This window comes from Lissotriton helveticus, chromosome 8 (genome assembly GCF_964261635.1).
Source record: "Lissotriton helveticus chromosome 8, aLisHel1.1, whole genome shotgun sequence".
NCBI lineage: Eukaryota > Metazoa > Chordata > Amphibia > Caudata > Salamandridae > Lissotriton > Lissotriton helveticus.
In genome coordinates this window covers 944812820-944835688 of record NC_136069.1, presented here as the reverse complement: position 1 = coordinate 944835688, position 22869 = coordinate 944812820, and the positions used below count along the sequence as shown (strand labels likewise).

Genomic DNA, 22869 nt, shown 5'->3' with positions numbered 1-22869 from the left:
GGCAGCAAAATCATCTTATCTCACACAAAGGATTAATAAAGCGGCGCACTCTAGTAAAGAACTGTATAAAATACTGAAAGAGTTTACATCCCCGCAGGCGGAGGAAACAGTATTTATTCCCACCTTGGAGTGGGTTAACTCACTGGCAGCTTATTTTGACAATAAAATTAAGTCAATTTATTCAACATTTGCAGCCTCTAGCCTTGAGGTAGCACAAGTCGGAGAGACATCCCCCTGTAATATCTTGATCCCAGATTCCATTGAACATCCTTCCCTTACGGAATTTGAGCCCACCAGGCCAGCAGAGGTGCTAGAAGCCCTTGGGAAAGTTTAAATCGGGCTCCCCCACCGATTTGTTGGCCCCTTGAAAGTGCAACGAGATCTTCCCCTTTCTGGCCAGCTCTCTTACCAACATCTTCAAATCATCCTTTAAGCTTGCATCTATACCCAGCAGTTGGAAGGTGGGCCAGGTAAAACCTATTCTCAAAAAGCCCACTAGTGACCCCGCAATTATGTCCAACTACAGGCCTATTTCTCTAAGTACTGGAACATTTAGTCAACAAGCGCATTTCCACTTTCATTGAAGCCCGTGCACTTTTAGGTCCCTCGCAGTCGGGATTTCGTGCCGCTCATGGTACGGAAACTGCAGTAATGGAGATAGTGGATAATATCCGTCTAACCCTAGACAGAGGAGAGTCCGCCATTCTGATCCTATTAGACCTATCGGCAGCCTTTGACACCATCTCCCACAGCATTCTTAAACGCCGGCTGTGGGAGATAGGTGTCAGAGGCAATGCCCTTGCCTGGTTTGAGAACTATCTTGCGGACCGGCATACCTACATCAAGGTCAATACCCTGGCATCCTGCAAGACCCCTCGCTCAGTAGGGGTTCCACAGGGATCTATTTTAAGTCCCATGCTGTTTAACGTATATCTTACCCCATTGGCCAACATTATAAAATCTCTTGGCTTTTCTACAGTGTCCTACGCAGACGACACTCAGGTGCTGATCACCTGCAGCTTTGATCTCCTTGAAACGCGCACCAGATTTAAACAGTGCATGGTCAATATTAGCAAACAGATGAGAGAAAACAAACTCCAGCTTAATTATAGCAAAACTGAAATTATGCTATTTGACAAGGCAAAGACTATTTGGTCACAGGATTGGTGGCCCCAAGAATTAGGACTCTGCCCTGAACCCAAAGAAGTGGTACGTGATTTGGGTATCATGATCGAATGTGCTCTCTCCATGAAAGCACATGTCAACCAAGTATTAGGTATCTGCTATGGTATATTGCAGATACTGCAGACATTTTTTAAATGGCTACCTTTTGAGTCCAGAAAGCCTCTGGTTCAGGGATTAATGATCAGTCGTTTGGATTACAGTAACGCAATGTTCGCGGCTATCAATGAGAGTCTGCTGTCAAAACTTCAAACCCTCCAGAACGCCGCCGCACGACTGGCACTGGGGCTTGCCCCCCAGGTCTCCCTCCCTACCCAATCTCAGAGAATTACACTGGCTGCCTGTATGCCAAAGAAGCCAATTCAAAATCCCCATTCTAACGCACAAACTACTCCACAGCATTGGGCCCTCCTACCTAGCGAAAAAACTGGTCCAATATAAACCCTTCAGAACTCTAAGATCCGGTTCTCAATCCCTCTTAGTCCAGCCTCGTGTCCGGACTTCGAGAAATGGATGTAGATCTTTCTCTTACAAAGCACCTCAACTCTGGAACAAATTGCCTTCTCATCTTTTATCTATCTCCAATCACCTGGCTTTTCGTAAAAGCCTGAAAACCTGGCTCTTTCCTAATTAATCTTCTCTATCCCCTTTCAACATGGATGCTGTCTCTCTCTTCTGCCAAGCGCCTCGAGACCTTTTTGGTGATTTTGTGCGCTATATAAGAGCATTTGACTTATGACTTATGACATACAGTGAATAGTTATATACAGTGAGCCAAAGAATATACGTTCTGAAACAAGAAAAAGCAACCAATTATCAAATTAAACACAATGATGCAACAACACTCCTAATTTATAGGTGCTGTCTGTCAGGTTCGCTTTTAAAATAGCGTTGATGGCGTTTTGACCCCGCTTTGTATATGGGGTCTCATCAGGACCAACAGATTAATGGGACATCTGAAATGGGTAAAGAGCGGGACCATTAAGTGACTGAATGTTATACTTAGACGCAAAAATGTGGACAGCTAGAGAGCCGTGATTACCTTCGAATTATGGTGGTGGTACCCCAGTGAGTGAAGAAATATAAATATACTCACAGTGAACCCGGCCGGGTTCTGCAATTCAAACAGCAGAAAACGTTTTCTTTCGTAAGCTGCTGTTGCTCCCAGCTTCTTCTGCAACCTTTAATATTCATGAGGACCTTGGTGCTGGTTTTATTTCAGACCAGATTGCTGTAGCCCCATTATTATATTGGCTGAGAATCTGGGCACAGCAGCCACCTAACCTAAACCAATTGATCTTTCAGGACTGTATGTCTTTAGACAGAGCCCTTGATATCCCGTGGATACGTTATATTAAAACCAAAATGGACTCACTGGGCAGCCCTGATTTGTTTTCGAACCCTAGAGCGCTAGGTAAGACGGCTATTAAAGCCGTAAAGTCTCAGTTCTTGAGCAGGGTGATGCTGATGAGGGAAGAAGGGGAATTGGCAAAACCTTCAGTCAGGAGTTTGTAATGCTGAGTTTAGGGAGAGAAATCCAGCCGTACCTGACCTACATAAACAAGCCGCACCATCTGTTTGTGTTAATAAGGTTCAAGCATAACATGCTCCCATGGCTATTGTCATTCCCAAAAGGTTTTTCCAAGGAGGGGGCTTTGGGGCCCTGTCCCTGTGACATTTTTCCAAGCAGAACACCCTACATATGTTTTTTTCCTGCGATTTTTATGTTTCATTACGCAAGAAATTCATTTTGCCATTGTTAAGGGGCTGTAACTTTGAGCAAGTTAGGCCGGCCTTGGCCTACTTGCAATCGCTTGGGTCCTCAATGGTGTGTTTTGGGGTAGCTAGTTATATCTCAGGGGCCATCAGGCGAAGGAACAAAGCAAAGCTATAGCAATGACTGTCCTCTACTTTTTTAATTATGGAGTGAAATAATGATTTTTTTTTAATAGTAAATTTGTGGTGTGACAATTCAGTTTATGAATTATTGATTTTTTAAATGGGAAACTCATTGTGTGACAAACTTCTAAATGTATTTATTTGAACGCCAAGTGTTCCTTTTTGATGGTGCTATGTGATATATTTGGCTCATGCATTATTTATAGTGTTTGTTTATTTGTAATGTGTTATTGATACTATGAAATTTTGTCTTGTGCTTTGATGGTTTTAAATTTTAACCGAATAAAGCAAATCTTTTGACTTTGGCGTGAACTCCCAATTGTCCCCTCCTTTGACGAACCACTAACGCCCTGAGGTATGTAGAAAGCGACCACCTTGTACTGTTCACTATCAAAATGCATGACACCTCTGCCTGATTGCGCATCTGTAACACAAATATTAACAATGATTTCTTGTATACAATGGTCATTTTCCCTGGATGTTTCTAAATAAAAAAGAATGATAAAAAAAAAAAAGAATAATGATGGATTAAACCCAGATCAGTTGCCTGGGGGTGAGTGCTTGCAATGTTCAACACTCCGTCCATCATCCCCTTTGATTTTTCTTTGTTCGCCCTAAGTTGGCTGGGTATGCCCAGACGTGGGTCCCTTGCTCACTTTGCCACTGGATTCAAGCTAGCCTGGCTGATGCCGGCTGATTAGCCAGAAACCGGTTCCAGGATGTTTGTTTCCGGTCCAGGGAAGACATGGCTTGGCAGTTCGGGCCTGGATTGTTCCCATGAGGCACAGGGTCAGATTGATTTGCGTATGGCCATGTCTGAACTGGGGTGGCAGAGTGAGCTAAAGAATGATAATGGATTAAACATAGATCAGTTAACTGGGGGTGAGTGCTTGCAATGTTCAACACTCCGTCCATCACCCCCTTTGGTTTTGCTTTGTTCGCCCTAAGTTGGCTGGGTATGCCCAGACGTGGGTCCCTTGCTCACTTTGCCACTGGATTCAAGCTAGCCTGGCTGATGACGGCTGATTAGCTAAAAAAACGGCCCCAGGATGCTTGGTTCCGGTCCAGGAAAGACATGGCTTGGCAGTTCGGGCTGGACTGTTCCCATGGGGCGCAGGGTCAGACTGATTTGCATACGGCCATGTCTGAACTGGGGTGGCAGAGTGAGCTAAAAAATGATGATGGATTAAACCCAGATCAGTTGACTGGGGGTGAGTGCTTGCAATGTTCAACACTCCGTCCATCACCCCCTTTGGTTTTGCTTTTTTTTTTTTAAACAAGTAAAGGCAGCAAATAGAAAGCCAGAAAACTGAGTTACAAACGACAAAGTCAATGGTAAGCTTTCTTAATGTTCCCCAGATGTCTTTAGCAACCCAGACAGCTGCGCTGTCTGGTAGGCTTTGACCTAAAACAGGAAGGACATACCCATGAATGGGAGGCCACATAAAAACTCAGTGGTAATTTCCTTGCGAAGGGAGGGTTTGTTAAATTGACATTCACATTTTGTTTCCTGCTGCCGCAACACACAGAATGGTGCAATGGGTCAAGCCAACTTTACCCATTTGCACCTTCACTTTCAGTAACAGAAAAAAGCCTCTGCACAACCGCTTAAAAATATGTACTTTCTCTTTAGTGACAACGCTGGTTCACAGAAGACTTTTTTTTTTTTAATTTACTTCAGGTACTGGTTATTTATTTTGCCTGCACTTTGGATTGCCCAGTTAGAGGACAATTTATAGTATGGCTCTTTTGTTTTTTAAGTTGCTGTTATAAAATGTTTAAGTGAAATTGAAAATTGAAGATGCCCGAGATTTGAGAACTTGGTTGGGTGTGATTTCTTTTCCTCGCCGACACAAATAATGATAAGAAACTATATGGGACAATTGGAAGGCTTGATATTAAAAATAATCACTATTAAAACTGCCACATCAGTGAATGTTATTTGCAAGTAAACCAGCTTGTGAAACATTAAAAAAAAATACACTTAATTTAAATTCATGCATGACCTATAAGAAAAAGATAATGTTACTTACCCAGTAAGCATCTTTTCATGGCATGTTGAGCTGTAGATTCACCTGCTTTGCATACTTCTGCCATCTAGTGTTGGGTCCGGATGTTTGCAAGTTGGTTTTCTTCGAAGAAGTATTTCCTAGTCACGACGTGAGGTGACTCCTCCTTTCAGTGATAGTGAACATTGGCATCGACTCCATTGTTAGATTGTTTTCCCGCAAAAGGGTGAGAATTGAGTAAGTAAGTGTGTTTGAGAAAGTGCCATCTTTCTTGCATGGTGTGCTCCCACTTTTTGCTGAATTGCTGATGTTCTTTGACTGAGTGTGCCCTGGGCTCCTGCTAATCAGGTACCCAGGGCCTATGTTCCTTCCCTAAAATTGCATTGAAGCCTAAACCCAATTGGCATCTCTGGCCACATGTCAGTTCCTGGTAAAAGGTACCACAGGTACCCAGGGCACTGTGACCAGAGAAGGCCTCTAAGGGCTGCAGCACTTATTGTGCCACCCTTAGACGCCCTGTACTCTGACACTCACACACTGCCTTTGCAGGCTGCGTGTCTTGGTGCAGAACAAAGTGAAGAGTCGACATGGCACACATCCCTGTGTGCCATGCCCACAGACCACTGCCCTGGCATACATCAGTCTCCCCTCTAGCTGGGTGCCCTATGCCAGTGGTGAGGGTACAGGTGCATGAGCCCTGTACCCCTACAGTGCCCAAGTCAATTCCAGCGCGCTGTAAGTGCAGTGCTGCCATTAAGAGTATATGGTGCTGGGACACTGAAAACAGGGAAGTTTGGTATCAAACTTCTCAGCACATTAAACCCACACTGATGCCAGTGTGGGATTTATTGTAAATTGCACAACAGAGGGCATCTTAGAGATGCCCCCTGAAGCTCAACCAACTCCTAATGACCTGACTGAGTGGCTGCTTAGGCTGCCACCAACAGACATGCTTCTGGACCCCTGGGTCGAGAGCCTGCTGCTCTCGGGGGCCTGAAACAATGCACATCCTGGGCCGAGGTGCTAAGCCTCCGACCCCAGGATGAGCAGAGTTCACGAAGGGGAAGCTTCAAAGGCAGACCATTTGCTGCTTTGAGCAACTGGACCCACTTGTTCTACCCCCACTTTGGGCGGGAGAGCCGGTGGGAAAAACAAGTGAGGGAAAGCGGTGTGCCCACCTCTGCCAACTCCACCCCTCAGGTGGGGGAGGCGAGGTGAAGCACAACTCGGAGTCCCCGTCATCTTGAGGCTGGGGGGACATAGCCAACCAGAGATAGGATTCTGCCCCCCCCCCACTGGAGGGTGGCACAATAGGGGGTGTACTCACCCCAGGGAAGGGATCCATTGGTCCCTGCCCTTACCTACCTTTAACGCCCCTAAATCTAGTATTTAGGGGACACCCTGAACCATGCTTGCTCAGATCCAGCCTGACAACAAGAAGAAAAGAAGAAGAAGGATCGAACAGCTGGGCAGCCAGCTAACAAGAGTTAGATGCCCATTGACTTGGTCTGACTCCCCTTGAACCTACTCCTGCAAAATCCTGGTGTGTCCTGCAGCCAGCAACCTCAAAAACACCAGAGGACCTGCCTGCCTTCCCTTCCAAAGACTGGTCTCCTGTGAACAGCGGATTTGTTCAACTGCAACCTCTGGCAGCAGTCAGTGACCGCGAATCCAGCCCGTTCTACACCCACTGAACCCGGCCCGAGCTCGAGTGTTGAAAAACACCACAAGGAGGTCACCCCGGCGATCCTGACCAGAGATTCAGCGACCCCTGACCTGCCTCCAGCCGACACCTGCAGCCTAAATCCAGAAGGCCCCCTAACCGCAACCAGGAACTGGTAAGAAGATTCGACCCCAAAAGGCACCCCTGCATCCGACGCCCCATGGCCTTGTGTGTCCACACCAAGGGTGCCTAACCAATCCTTAACTTCCCAACTTACCTCTCCAAGTGGTGGTCCCACCCAGAAGTCCTTCATCTCCCTGCCTGCAGTGCTTTTGTAAACGGAGGTTCTCTATTGAAAACAACAGGGCACCCGACCTCGAAACAGCACTCTGCACCCGGCCGTCCCAGTGCCGCTGAGGGTGCTCCCTTTGTGGTACTTTGTTTACCCATTTGTCCTGACCTTAACCATAGGAGCTTTGCTGCGACAACCAAGTGGTCTGCTTGCCAGCAGCCACCAACCGGAGGTCCCCTATCCCCCATTGGATAACACTTGGCCTCAACCCTATGCACCCGGCCGCCCTAGTGCCTCTGAGGGTGCAACAACAGTGCATCACTGACCCTGGGGGCCACGGAATCCCAGAACCTTAGCTCCCACAGTCGATTACTTACCTGTGAACCAATAACCTGTTTTTCCTCCATTGAATAACATGACAATTTTCTTCCAAAAAGTTTCTAAGTGTGGAATTTTGAAATCTAAAAATATTCTTTAAAAATCGCACAAATAACCAAAACGTATTTACTTACCTGTTTACAGGAAATGTCCCAGTGCTGAATCTAGGTATCCAGCACTGAGTTAGAAAAGTAACGTAAGGAATATGCTACTTACCAGTATGCATCAGTTCTTGGCATAGAGGGCTGCAGAGTGGTACATTTATGAATAGATCTCCATCTGGTGTTGGGCTCGAATGATTGCACTTGTTTTTCTCTTGGAGAAGTCTTTTGTAGTCACGAGGCTGGTGACTCCTCCCTTGGGTGATAGTGCGCATGGGCATCGGCTCCATCCTTAGATTGTTTTTTTCCGCCATCAGGTTCGGATGAGGATCAAAGCGCTCCGGATCGACTTCGAGAAAGAAGTTATATTTCGGCGTGTATTCCCTTTCCAATTGGACGGTATTGTTTATCGAGCGCGAGTTCATTTCCATTCCGACGCGCTTCGAGTAACTTACCTGTAATTTACTGAAAAAGCCTATTCATTTCAATGTACTGTATTTGTTCAGTGTTGCAACCTGCTGCATCCCCTGTAAATCAAACAAAGTACAAGTTCTATTGCATTTTCAAACTGTTCTATATCCAGTAACTTATTACTGAAAAGTATTTAATGCGTAACTGTGCCAGGCTTGCTTGGTTCTAAAAATAAAACAGTATATATTTTTATACAAAAACTATTGGCCTAGAGTTCAGTTATTGAGTGTGTGAATTCATTTGTTGACGAGTGTGTACATCAAATGCTTAACACTGCCCTCTGATACTGCCTTACTGCTCGACCACTCTACCACAACTAGAGAGTAAGATTCTATCTAACTTTAAGCTCTGCCTACCACTGGGGTCACTTGGACTCTATACACACTATACCTCATTTTGGTGTAGTATATATAGAGCCAGTTTCCTACAGTGTAGTATAGAGATGTCTATGCCTATAAATGTATAATGAAGAACTGCAACAACTAAAGGTGCCCGGTAGGTGGATGGGCGCATGTAAATCTACAGCTCTACATGCCAAGAACAGACTCTTACTGGGTAAGTAATATTATCCGTTCGAGGCATGTGTGTTGTAGATACACATGCTTTGCATAGACTATAAAGCAGTATACTCCCAAAGCGGTGGCTAACCTATAGATGTTGCAGTTGTTTGGAATAGTGTTTTAAGTACTGCTTGGCCAACATTAGCTTGTTGTTGTGCTAATACATCTACACAATAGTGTTTGGTAAATGTGTGTGGTGTAGACCATGTAGCTGTTTGACATAGGTCAGCTAGAGGGATGTTACCTAAAAAGGCAACAGAAGCCCCAATTTTGTGAGTTGAATGCGCTCTAGGGGGTATAGCCAAAGTTCTTATGGCTTTAGTATAGCATGTTTGAATGCATTTAACAATCCATCTTCCAATACCAGATTTAGTGATAGGATTGCCTTTATAAGGTGGAGCAAATGCTAGAAACCGTTGTTTTGTTTTGTAAAAGTCCTTTGTTTTATCTATGTACTATAATAAAGCTAATGTCAAGCGTGTGAAGAGTGCGTTCTGAAGCAGAATCAGGTTGAGGAAAGAAAACTGGTAACTCAACCGATTGATTTATATTAAACGCAGAAACTACTTTAGGAAGGAATTTGGGATTGGTCCAGAGAACTATCCTGTCTTTATGTAGCTGAAAAAAGGGATCTTCTAGCATTAATGCCTGTAGCTCATCAACTCTCCTCAGTGATGTGATAGCAACGAGGAAAGGAACTGTAAAGGGCATTTGTGTAATGGTTCAAAAGGTGGGCACATGAGCCTTGTGAGGATAATGTTGAGATTCCAGACTGGAGCAGGAGGAATCCTTGGTGGTATTACCCTTTTTAAACCTTCCATAAAGGTTAATTACTGGAACTCTGAATAGTGAGAGATGTTGTCTATTTTGAAAGTAGGCAGCTACAGCTGCGAGGTGCAAACGAATAGACGTGTAAGCCAGTCCTCTTTGTTGTAAATGTAACAAATAACAGATAATATTCTGTATGGAAGCATCTAAAGGATTGATTTTGTTGTTGCCATATACCATTAACCTTTTCCATTTGGCAGTATAGCAAGCTGTGGTGGTAGGCTTTCTTGCTTCTTTTAGAATATTCATACAGTCTGGTGGTAACTTTAAGTATCCAAACTCTAGGACTTCAGGAGCCAGATCACTAAATTCAGTTCTGTGGGATTTGGATGTCTGATTTCACCATGGTTATTTGTGAGAAGACTGGAGTTCAGGTGTAACTTTTGATGTGGAACTAGTGACAGCTCCAACAGGGTGGTGTACCATTGTTGACGAGCCCATGTGGGAGCAACTCGAATTAGTGCGAGGGATGTCTGCCTGAGCTTCCGAACCACACATAAAATGAGCGGGAAAAGCATAGGTAAATATCCCTGACCAGTTCATCCATATGGCATTGCCCTGTGATTGCTGGTGTGAGTACCTGGAGCCGAAGTTTGGGCATTTTGCGTTTTCGGCTGTGGCGAATAGGTCTATTTGCCGAAATTCACTTTGTTGGAAATATGGAAAGAGAACCTGTGGGTGAAGTTCCCACTTGTGAATTTGTAGCATTCTTCGGCTGAGGAGATCGGCGATTTGATTGCTTACCCCTGGGAGATGTTCTGCCAGGAGATAAATGTTGTGTCGAACCGCCCAATTCCAAATGGTTTGAGCGGGTGTTGACAGTTGGAGAAAGAGTGTCCCACCTTGCTTCTGCACATAATACATTGCGGTCATGTTGTCTGTCCGGACTAGGCCAGTCTTGGCTACGGGAGGTGTTTGACAAGCTTTTAGCGCTAGGAAGTCAGCTAATAGCTCCAGATAGTTGATGTGGAGAGTCTTGTGCGTGTTGCTCCGCAACCCTTGTATTGTGTAATCTTTGAGATGAGTACCCCAACCTGTTAGAGATGTGTCCGCTGTGAGCACCATCTGTGGAACAGGGTCTATGAAAGGCCGGCCTGCTGATAAGATTTGTGGTTTCCACCACTGCAGAGAGTGATGTGTACAGCTGTCTACCAACACTAGATCGGTTAATTTACCCTGTGACTGATTCCACTGATGTGACAAGCATTGTTCCAGGGGGCGCAGGTGAAGCCTTTTATGGGGTACAAATGCTATGCAAGAGGCCATCATTCCCAGCAGTTGCATGAACATTCTGGGTGGTAATGATTTCCTGGGCTGAAACTGATGAATGGTAGCTTGAATAGTGTATCCTGGCTACATTGGGAGAGTCTAGAACTTTGACTGTGACTAGAGTGGCTCCCAGGTAAGACTGCATCTGTGAGGGATGCAGGTGAGCCTTTTGTGTATTGATGGTAACTCCCAGTTGATGAAGTAGATCTATGGTAATCTGTGTGTGTTGCAGACAGTTTTGGTGAGTGCTGGCTTTGATGAGCCAGTCATCTAGGTAGGGGAAGACGTGAATGTGTTGTCTCCTGAGATGAGCAGCGACCCCTGCGAGGCATTTGGCTAAAATACTCTGGGCGATGTTGTCACTCCGAAGGGAAGCACCTTGAACTGGAAGTGCTTGCCTGCTATGACAAATCTGAGGTATTTGAGATGAGCTGGATGAATTGGAACATGATAGTATGCGTTCTTTTAAATTCAGAGTAAACAAAGTCTGCTGTCTATAGATGTGGGAGTACCTGTTGAAGTGTGACCATTTGCAAGTGCTCGGACAGTATGTAATGGTTTAGCTGTCTCAGATCTAAACTAGGTCTTAGGAACACACCCTTTTTGGGGGTGAGAAAGTAGAGAGAGTAAACGCCTGAGCCATGGTACTGTATTGGAACTGGCTCTATTGCTCCCTTTAGTAAAAGAGACTGAACCTCTTGTTTTAGTAAGTGTATCTGTTCTGCAGATAAACTGTGAGATCGAGGTGAAAGGTTTGGGGGGTTGCTGGTAAGCTCCAGAAAATAACCATGTTAGAAAATTCCAAGCTCCCATTTGTCTGATGTTATAGACTGCCAAATGGGGAGGAATTTTTGAAGTCTTCCCCCGACAGGTGTGGTATGATCGAGGGGAAGTGTGAGCATGTCATTGTTAGTTGCGGGAAGGAGAGTTACGGGGTGTGTTACCCTTACCACTACCTTTGAAAGTGTTGCCTCTATAACCCCCTTTGGAAAAAAACTCTGGAGGGAGAGGCCTGGCTACTACCTGTATAAGCTGAGGTGTTTTGATCTGTGGGTGTGGTTTTGATCTACCCCTATAGGAGGAGCGGTGAAAGGAACCTCTGCTAGATGCTGTCTGAAGCGCTCCCATAGATTTAACAACTTCAGTGTCCTTTTTCATTTTTTCAAGTGCCTGGTCGACGCTAGGATCAAACAAATGTTCCTTATCAAATGGTGTGGTAAGGATAGATTGTCGGACTTCAGGTTTAAAACCTGAAATCCTTAACCAAGAGTGTTGCCTAAGTAGGATGCTAGTGTTAACCTCTCTAGCTGCTGTGTCTGCGGCATCTAGAGCACAACCAATAGAGGAATTTGAAATGAGCTTACCCTCATTCACTAAGTCTTGTGCCTTAACATTATGCTCTTCTGGAAGATATTGAAGCAATCGCTCCATTTCGTCCTGGTGTGCCCTGTGATATCTAGCTAGAAGGCCTTGGGTGTTCGCAATGCACCACTGATTTGCTGCCTGTGCAGCTATGCGCTTGTCAGAAGCATCAATCAGTTTGGAATCTTTATCTGACGGAGGAGTATCCCCTGATGTTTGATAATTTGCTCTCTTACGAGCATAAGATAGGACTAGGGAATCTAATGGCACTTGTACCTTGATAAAAATGGGGTCTGTAGGAGAGGCCTTATATGCGTTATCCACTCTAGGTGTTAGACTGTGTGCTCTGACTGGATCTTTGAAAATCTCATCATCATGCCGCATCAGGCCTTTAAGCATTGGAAGCAACTGTGATGACTTTTCTGTTGATGTTAAGGTATCAAACAAAAAATATTCCTCAAGTGATTCTTTGTGGAGCTCTACCCTATGGTAATATGCAGCCCTGGCAATGAGCTCTTGGTGTGATGCATTGTCGTCTGGAGGAGATGGTTAGGCTGGATAAAGGTTTGGATCAGTATCATCTGGGGGATCCACTATGTAATCTGTCCATGGATCTATTGGAATATCCTTTCCCCCCCCATCATATGCATCATCATCATCGTCATGATGTGATAGAGAATCCTGTGGTGTAATCTGCAAAGGATTCTCATGTGGTGACAGAGGTGCTGGAAGAGGAGGCGATGGTATATGAAAAGGACTGGTAGCCACAGACTTTCTTTTCAAGCGGATTTTGTAAGTGTCCTCTTCTTGAATCTTTCGTTTTATAGGTAGCTTTCAATGGATATGGCCAGTGCCTGCATGAATATGGAGCCTCTTTTGCTTCAGATCGGGGGGTAATTGAATAGTGTCCAATTTCGATCCGAAAGGGTGTCTTCGAGTCTTTGGTGCCGAAGTTTTTGGCATCGACTAAGGCTGACCTTTCGGTGTGGAGGGTTTCGGCTCCAAAGGCTGCTTGGCTTTTGGAGCGGAAGATTTCGGCTTCGAGACGAAATTGTGTTTGGAACCGGAGGCTTTCAGCTCCGAGGAGGCATGGGGACTCGGTACAGAGTCGGAAGGCTTGACTGGTAGTTTTGGTGCCAGACCGAAGACGGGGCGTCAGAAACGTCGTCTCGATGCCGACCTTGGCCAGAAGGCAGAGTTGGTGCCGAGGCAGTGGGTTTTTTCTGAATTTGTGGGGGCAAGGGGTCTTTGGTACTCACGTCACCTTGTTCCTGCGGCAGTTCTTCGGCGTCAAGGTCTATCTCGAGTCTGAATCTTGTATGGAGAAGGCTTCCTCCTCCTCTGCCTCTGAAGACTGGATGTCTTCTTGGCTGGAGTCTTCACGGAAGATGTCCGGTGTGTCTTCGATGCTTTGACGCTGCACCTCACGACGTCAAGCCCGACAATCGCAAAGAGTCTTTTTTGATAGAAACGACCTGCAGGCGTCACAGTCTTCTTTTTTGTACTCCTGAGACAAGTACAAGTTGCACACGTCGTGTGAGTCGGTGCGCAGATACTTCGAGCGGCACCGAGGACCGAATTTAAACGATCCATCGACAGAGAGCTAACTGGGCGCGGTTAGGCCTTGAAGGCCATCCATGAGGTTTTCCGATCGAAGTTTGATTCCGATGTCGGTACAATACGTGGAGAAGTGGGAAATGCATACGGAAACAATACCGTTGAGGATAGAGGATTGCGTAAAAACTTGAAATGGAAGGCTTATAAACTCTGTAAAAAGTCTACATTTTTATTAAAAATTGACACAAAAAGCCCAATAAGGCCAGGGTTCTCTCTATCTTAAAACTTCTAATTGTATTACTTATCTTAAGAGTCAAATGATGCAGGGATAACCACCACAATTACTGCAAGATTCACACTGGAGACTGATTCAGACATATCAAGGTCTCTTGTATAAAGTTGCCATTTATCTAGCACAACGTAGTGCTCTACAACACTTATCTCAGAGCCAAAAGGATTTACATAATCCCTAAATCTTCTGGAATTACTTTACCTGCAGATAGCAAGAAGGTCAGTCCACTTAATTACGCTGAGCTTTCAGGCTTTATAACATTTCCAACTTAAACGCATTTTCCTTAATGTTTGCCCCTTTTTCGGATTTTCCATTTACATCCCTTTTGATATCAAGTATATCCCTAGCATACCAAACATGTTTGACTAGAAATTGGTCACTGTGCAGTCCAAGTAGCCTTGGTCCTTATCTATAGTCAAAAGAAGTATACATGTCTTAAATAGAGGGATGAGATTCAATAAATACTGAGCTATTACCCAACTGATCCCCAGCGTGGGCCACTCAAACAGTGGCAACATTTGGGTTAAATTTCGCATATGAGAATTCAGCAAAAAGACTTTCCAGTAAAGGGTCAGATGACATGAATTTCCGATCACACTGAATTGGTCTGTGCCATTTAGCTATCCACTATGGATTACTTGGCCCAAGAAGGTTTATTTCCCTCAAGTATCAAAGATAGGCTCTAATAGTACCTAACTGAAAGGTAGTAGAGGCTCTGAAACTATAAAGAAGGGCTGCAAGATCACTTTGAAAATGTTAGATTTTGTTTCCACAAAGGGCAAGGTCAATTCCAATGCTTTTGCTGCTATTTGTACTACTGTATTCAACAAGCTGACTTTCTCAGAAGGAATGCTACAGGGGTGAGGGATACACCCTTCTTTAGAGCTACCTAAACAGCTTCAGAGTCAGATGGCATCTGGATCAGAGCCTTCAGAGTAGCCAAGCAAACAACACTGGGTCCACCTTTGGGGTTGGCCCACAGCGGAAAGGAGCAGTCCTGAAGAAATCCAGCATATCGAACCTGAAGGAAACAAATGGCACAGAGTCAGCAGATGGTGTCAGAAATTCTCAATTTATCTTTTTCAACACAGAAATACTCCAAAGACGTGGAAGTTCATAGCGTCAGGAAGCAGGAACGTTTTATTGAACAAAAAGAAGATTACTCTCTTTCTAGGGTGCTTTTTATGCCTTTTGAGGGACAATCTTCAGGGAGATCGAAACTTATTTGAAGACTTACCTGAAGGAAGAAGTGGAATGTGTAGGCGCATCCCTGACAGCATTGAACAAAATTAACTTAGTCTTCCACTCCCTGATGACCTTTGGGTGCATTGAGGAAGAAGGAATAGCTGCCAGAGGTGTCTTGATTGGATGCAAGACACCACATGCATTTGTCATGAGGGTCTGAAGAGGACACCATTTGACATCTGCAATGGGAAATAAGCTCTAAAATGTTAGAAGACATCTAACCAGGTCGCTGTCGAAAATCTGCAGACTGAAGTCTGTGACCTTTAGATTTGCATCGATGAGGCATGCAAAAATAGTAACTAATGCCAGTGTGCCAACAGGTATCTTATATGTCCTCATGTCTGGGGTAGATGGAGACATGGCTCAAGCAACATGGTGCGTAACACCTCGCAAAGATGTAGTGCTATTGCTGGAGAAAAAGTTTCCAGATCCAATCTAGCACTGAAAGGAAGCTCACTCATTAAGTGAGGAATCTGCGGTAAGATATATGCATCGAAAGGAGTAACACAGAGGAGGAATAAATAATGAGGGGTGAAGGAAACCTCAGCTGAATACAAATGTTCTGGAGAAAAAGTGAGAGGAACAGTAAGATGCAGAGCTATATCACATTTCAATTTGGATCATGGACTGGTGACCTAAGCGGCTCAATGATAGTACTATTTTGGCAAGACTCCCTGCCCAGTGCTAGAACAATGGCACTAAAATAACCAGACCTGAAACTGGTAATCTTTCACTTCTTTCCTTTTCTGTCCATGTTATTTTATTTAGTATGAAGCACTGGAAGAATAACTTTGTCAAAAGGGCTTCGGACAGATGGTCAAGAAGTGTAAATATCTTCATCTTACCCAATAGTGAGGTTTGCATTTACTAGAAAGAGGTTTGGGTTCATATTATTTCTCAATTAATCCATAGGTAATGCCCTACCAAGATAGCAGGACCCTGGAGGGAGTGATCTTCGAAGGAAGAGCCTTGTTCAGGTTTCATAAACATGCCTGCAGAATTTAGCTTCTGGAGCATATGTACCCCAGACTGCTCTAGGTCTGTTCGGTGGTGTCCAAATGCACCACAAACACTCTTTTGTGTCCCCGCAATACTTATCACTTCAAGAGGCTGTGTGTTACCATTGATAGCCTCCTGAACAGGCTATGGAGGTTCCAAACGTTATAGCAGTAGCCCTCACACTGTTACAATATTAGTTGCTGAAAAGAGTACCAATCCCAGTACTAAAAACCACTTCCCAACACATCAGGGTAAATTCAGCCACAAAGTTGCTAGCCTTGTATCGTGGGCAACTCGAGGTGTATTCCTACACAGAAACTCTCCAAATGCAAGCAATGTGTAGACCAGCTATTGAGAAGAAACCACAGCACATAGCATACTGCTTCATGAGGAAGGTCAATCGAAAAAGATGTAAAACAAAAGAAAAATGTCCCTCCAAAGAGGGAGGAGGAACAATAGTCACTGCTAAAAAAACAGAAGACTATGAGGAGAAGCCCTTCCTTGCTTAATGCCGATGAGTTAAAAAACAGGAACTAGGTGAGGACAGTTGATGATGCCTTTGTAGGTGGTGGGGCAGATGCATAAGAGGAGACATACCAGGTAGCTCCCTGATCAAAAAAAGTAATTAACATGTTTTTGAGAAGCCTTTTCCTGCCCAGACTGTGCTGCAGGCACAGTTTTGAATCAGTGGTCAAGGAGGTAGAGCAGGAATGACAGAGTACTTCCTAACTGAAGGCAACAGTTTTAACTGATCACAGATGTTCGTTGTTATAGTAAGGCAGAAATCAAACCGACCTCCCCAGGCTTCTTTAACCAGTAATACTACAATTCCATAACACTCACAAGAAATCATCAGGTAGTCGTCACAGTTGCTTTTGCTGTCTTCATCTTGGCACTCTACAGGTATACCATCAGCATCAATCACTGCTTCAGAGACACAGTCTGTTACCAGGACCTCTTCTGAAATTATGTTGGCCGACAGATTATGAGACATAATGTCTGTTTCTAAGACATCATCCTGCACGACGTGCTCTAAATTGGCAACTTCATGCACGTGCATTACCTCGCCTGTCATTACATTTTCAGGTACAGAGATGGACTCCGGCGTGATGTTCGAAACCAGAACATCATCTGGAACATTACAGTGTCCCAACGAAACTCCATCCACAACTTCAGTGTCCAGTACTTGGCTAGGAATTATTATAGTTTCTGATACATTGCCTTCGTCCACGATGTCTGAGCATTGAACATCCTCGATCACCAAGTCATCAATTATATCCTGGATAACTACAGAATCTGCTTCATCTGGAGCAAAGTTATGCACATTAATATCGGAGTCCACATCATCCGATACAAAGACAGTCTCCTGGATTTCCACAACAATTTGATGATCTCCATCAAGAGGTGCATCTGTTTGTGAAAGACAGAAAAATAAAGTGGTCAGGACACAAGAAACAACAAGTGCACCCTATTTATTTTTGCAGCTAGTAGTCTGAACATATACACTACACAGAAACAAACATTACATAATGTACCTCATTGCTATACAAAACCAAAGATTCAGTAGAACACAATGGAAACTAAATGTTATTCCTCCCAGTTAAGTAATAAATATCCTTTACAATATATTCAACTAAATCAAACTTCAAAATTGGTATAGTCGTAATGTTTTAAATAGAAAGAGGATAACCTGATCATCAAGGGTAGAAACAGTGGCTGGTCATTAGGAAACACCTTTGTTAGGAAAACTAGTTAGCTTACTATAACATTTGCAGCCCTGGATAGCAATTGTACGTTTTAATTATAGTGAAGTAATTATCTGGATTAAGACAGTTTTTGCAGTTTATACCTTATACTTTTTTATCTCCAAAGGCAGTTTTATGGACTTTAAGGTGATAAACACTCATATGACAGCCAAAGACAGAGCCAGCTGCTTCAAGAACGATCATAAACTATGTCCTGAAAAATAGCGTTCCCTCGAACCAAATTATGTCCTTGGTCTTTTCTGTGCAACAAAGACAGTCCTGAGTAATGAAGTATCAGATTTGCCCTGTTTTTGTGATGCACACAAGAAAAAACAAGCATTTACAATGCAAAGGTTTCGTCTTTGGAAAAGTTAGAGCTATTGGCATTGTAAATGACAAAATTTGTATTTATGTGTTGGTTTTGAAAACAGATAAATAAATGGCATAGCACTCTGCACTCCCTAGCCCTCCCTAGTCACTCTGCACTCCCTAGCACTCTGCACTCCCTAGCACTCTGCACTCCCTAGCACTCCCTAGTCACTCTGCACTCCCTTGCACTCTGCACTCCCTAGCACTCTGCACTCCCTAGCACTCCCTAGTCACTCTGCACTCCCTAGCACTCCCTTGCACTCCCTCGCACTCCCTAGTCACTCTGCACTCCCTAGCACTCCCTAGTCACTCTGCACTCCCTAGCACTCCCTAGCATTCTGCAGTCACTCTGGACTCCCTAGCACTCCCTAGCAGTCACTCTGCAGTCCCTAGCACTCTGCAGTCACTCTCCACTCCCTAGTCACTCTGCACTCCCTAGACACTATGCACTCCCTAGTCACTATGCACTCCCTAGTCACTATGCAGTCACTCTGCACTCCCTAGCACTCTGCAGTCACTCTGCACTATTTCTCACGACAGAGTATTCCCGAGACCGCTTTGGTAAATTCAACCAAGAACATAACCTAACACTAGTTGACTTAGGTTTTCAATTCTGTATGCGTTTCTACACAAACACTAAATTACTGAATCCAATAGTATTTTCTTCGCATGAAAAGTGCAATTCCATAGTAGTAATTTGTCCCCAAATCTCACAATTTTTGGGAGCAGCTTGATACATAAGGAAATCTAAAATAATTCCCAAAACATTGTCCAATACTGTGCACATCACGCTACAAGTGACACTTGGTAAGAACTTACACAAGAGCAGTGCAACATGATTTATGCTGTGCAAACCAAGTTTACAATAAGTAAGAAAGGTTTGCTAGTCATGTATGGATTAATTACAATACAAATTGATATTACCAACCACTGCTTACGAGTATTTTTGTGGGACTTCTATTATTTTTTACTTGCCTCTACATACCCTACGTCATTCTGCTATATGTGATAACACGGTTTTAAACCCTTTTCCTCCACTGTCCACGCTATCAACCTCAGAAGGATGAAAGGCGGAATGGACCCGCTGGGAGCTCTAACACGTAACCATAAGTGCAAACACAGGGTCTTACAGTGGGAGCATTAGCACACAAAGCCACCAGAACCGGTATTACGTCGCCGCTCACCAAAACACCACCATGCACACCAAAAATAGACAAAGCAACCAGCAGGTAAGAACTGCAACAAAAGCAGTACGCAGAAGCCCAACAAACAGAAAGCACAAACACGCAATCCGCCAGGACCGAAAACAATAGGGCAAAATGGGGGAAATCAACCGATGAAAGCTGCCAGGCAAATACCAGAGCAACAGGTGCCTGAAACCCCACCAGGAATGGAAATATGCACAGAAACATAACACTCACCCAGAGGACGCAGGTCCCGTGGGACAGCACGACGAGATGGCAGAGTCGAAAAAGTGACAGGCAGCAGAAGAGCAGAGATCACCAAACACACACACAGCTGTAAAGCACTTTGTGTTGTAGCGTGAGATAGAACGGAGCGCGCATGCGTGCAAGACACCGCCATATTACTAAGCAGAGACGTCTGATAGGACCAAGCACAGCAACATGGCTCCCTGACAGAAGGAAATCCCAGCGCCGATAAGCTTGGGCGGGCTTGAAACGCACCCGGCAAGGCCGTGTGACCAAGAGGACAGGACTCGGTGGACCCGGAAGAGAAAGCGCCTGCACAGCGGGCGCCCCGCAGCGCTACAACTGTAAAGACAAAGCGCCTCGTCAGCACTTGAGCCCCGCCGGCTGTTATTACACGGCACGCCGTGTGTAGAAAGGCAAACACCGACCCTGATCTCCGAGCTCTGCTGCCGCAGCACTATCCGCCGCTGCTTGAAGGAGGTGGAAATCCTCGCAGCGCTACAATTGTAAACACAAAGCGCCTAGTCAGCACTTGAGCCCCGCCGGCTGTTATCACACGGCACGCCGTGTGTAGAGAGGCAAACACCGGCCTTGGCCTCCGGGCTCTGCTGCGCGCAGCACTATCCGGCGCTGCTTGAAGGAGGGGGAAACCCTTGCAGCGCTAATAAACTCCAGATGTCACTGACAGAGCGGATACGTCCGTCCGAGGCCGATAATGATAAACACGGGCAAGAAATTCAATCAAAACCTCGGGTTCTGCTCCTGCCGGAGCGCTGCAGCTACCCCAGGGAGCGGAGAGCAGTGTCACTCAAATGAACCAGGGTCACAAGGAGTGTCGGGGGCTGTAGAGTGCCAGCCACGCTTCTGTGGAGGGGGTAAACTCTGTCACTTTCGATACTATCCAACCAGCCCAGAAATGTTCTGCCTCCGAGTGCCTCGCAGTAAACGATCTTGTTGTAACTCGGGCAACCGAAACAATATTTACAGGCAGATAAGAGGAATATAAAACAAGTCAGGTCCCGGGCCGGCAGCCAATCACAGCGCGGCCCGGGGAATGGCGTCACGGGGGTGTCCCGGGCCGGCAGCCAATCACAGCGCGGCCCGGGACACACAGCATCAAGGGGCGGGACTTAAAAAAAGAGTCAGAAACGCCCACGATTCGCGTTCTGACCGGGAGAAAGTGATTGACGCTGATGTCTTCCAATGGCTAGCCTCCATTTATGGAGCTAGCCAATGGAAGACAGAGGCGGGACCAAAGCCCCATATGTAGGACATAAGATTTCGCCCTGGGCGGAGCACTGCTTACGCAGTGCTACGGCCAGGACGAAACCTAAAAAATTGTTCAAAAATGTTATTGGAGGACTTTGTGCAGATGAGCACCAAGTCACCTTGCACTATTAATATTTTTTTTTTTTAACTCTATGGACCTTACCAAAGGAATGCAATTACAGTCAATTAAAAAACAAAGCACACAATAAAAACAACACGCTCTGTGTAAACCATAACAGTTCATAAAGTTACGAGATAAATTGATAAATACCAACTAACGTATCTGGAATTGCACAAACATTCCATGTGCCCCCTCACAGCCACACTGATAAAGTAAACACATTTTACGACTAAGAGAAAGGTATGCAAGGAAAACAAATATAGCATACTATATTAAAGTGCAAACATAAACACTAACAAACAAGGGTATCCCACACTTTAGGGTACGGACTAGTTCCCAGCATAGTTTTACTCCACATATTCTGCGGAGTTGGTCCCTCACTTGGTTACGCTCTACAAGGCTGCCCGTAACAACGTCTGCCTACCAGACACAACCAGAGAGGCCATCATAGCCGCTGTTCTAAAACCAAATAAACCGGCCCATGACAAAACGGCATATCACCCGCTGTCAATGCTAAATATAGATTATAAAATCCTAAACTGAATACTCGCTACCTGTCTCTTGTCTTTTATGACCACTCTGGTCACCAGGCTGGATTCCTTCCTTCCCGCAATACGGCAGGGAATATACGACGTCTCTTATCTGTCTTAGAGGCACAGGGAAGCCCCAGAAACAACAGTGTTCCTAGCCGTGGACATATAAAAAAAGCCTGGAATGGCCCTACTTGTATGAAGTTATGGCGCGCATGGGGCTGGATTTATTAAATGGTCCAAACTCCTATAAACTAGAACCACAGCTCGAGTGTGAACTGGGAGAATTATATCTCAAAGGTGGCCAGTAGGGAGCGGTACCAGACAGGGCTGCCTGCTCTCCCCTTAGCTTTTCGCCCTGGCTGCGGAACCAATTGCAGCACGAATAAGGCAGTTCTACAGAGGTATGCAAGTCCAAAATACATACTACCTCTTTGCACTCTACAATAATGATCTGTTGCTGTTCTTAGAGGGGAGGGAGGAGGATTTGATGGAGACCGCACGCTGCTAGAGAGGTTCGGCTCCATATCAGGCCTAAAAGTGAGTTGGGGAAAGTCTCTGCTTGCCCCGGTGACCCCTACAGGACGCCCTCCGGGGACTTGGTGAGATTACGTTGGGAGCCTGACTGCCTACCATACCTAAGAGTCCATATATACCATACATGGGCAGGTATCTACGAAGACAACATAGGGAGAGCCCTATGAGGGCTGAGAGCATCCATGGACTTCTGGTGAACGCTGCCACTCTGGTGGCTGGTAGGATTGCTCTTCCTAAAATAATAGCGCTCCCTTGCCTGCTGTATTATTTTAACACAGTCCCCCTATGGATATCTGCGGCCCTTTTTAGAGATCTTAATTTCCAAATCCGGGTGTTCATCTGGAATTTGTGACTTTGTAGGATCGCTCTCACAACACTGCAGTGCCCGATAACGGAGGGCGGTCTGGCGGCCCCAGACTTTGAGGCCAATTATATAGCAGCCCAGCTGCAGTGGCGGGATGTGGCCCGGGGGCGCCAAAGAGCAGAAGTCCTGGAACTAACCGTGCCTTCGATGGGTATCTTGACACGAGTATTTCTTAGAGTACGCAGACTGTCCCAAACTGATTCCCAAGAGCTCAAGGTGCAGATGAAATGCTGGTGCCTTGGACTGCAGAGAATTGGGTGAGGGTACCGTACTCGCCAGACATGCCAATGGATATGCTAAAAGCCCTTCCACATGGAGGCAACTGGCAGGATCTAGAGGTGTGGATGGAAGCCGGGGCGCGCAAAATGGGCGACCTGTACATGGACAATGAATTGCT

The 22869-nt window shown here is 45.2% G+C and overlaps 1 protein-coding gene across 7 annotated transcripts in view; it reads right to left on the bottom strand.

The window, feature by feature from the left end:
- Positions 1–22869, bottom strand: part of ZFX (zinc finger protein X-linked) — a 640129-nt gene that overhangs the window by 417700 nt on the left and 199560 nt on the right. For 6 of the 7 annotated variants that reach the window (XM_078657795.1, XM_078657790.1, XM_078657796.1 and 3 more), the window contains exon 3: positions 16951–17517. In XM_078657795.1, coding sequence (XP_078513921.1) covers positions 16951–17517 — 567 coding nt within the window. The remainder of the gene's footprint in view (positions 1–16950; positions 17518–22869) is intronic. The other variant, XM_078657797.1, reaches the window with a different exon arrangement.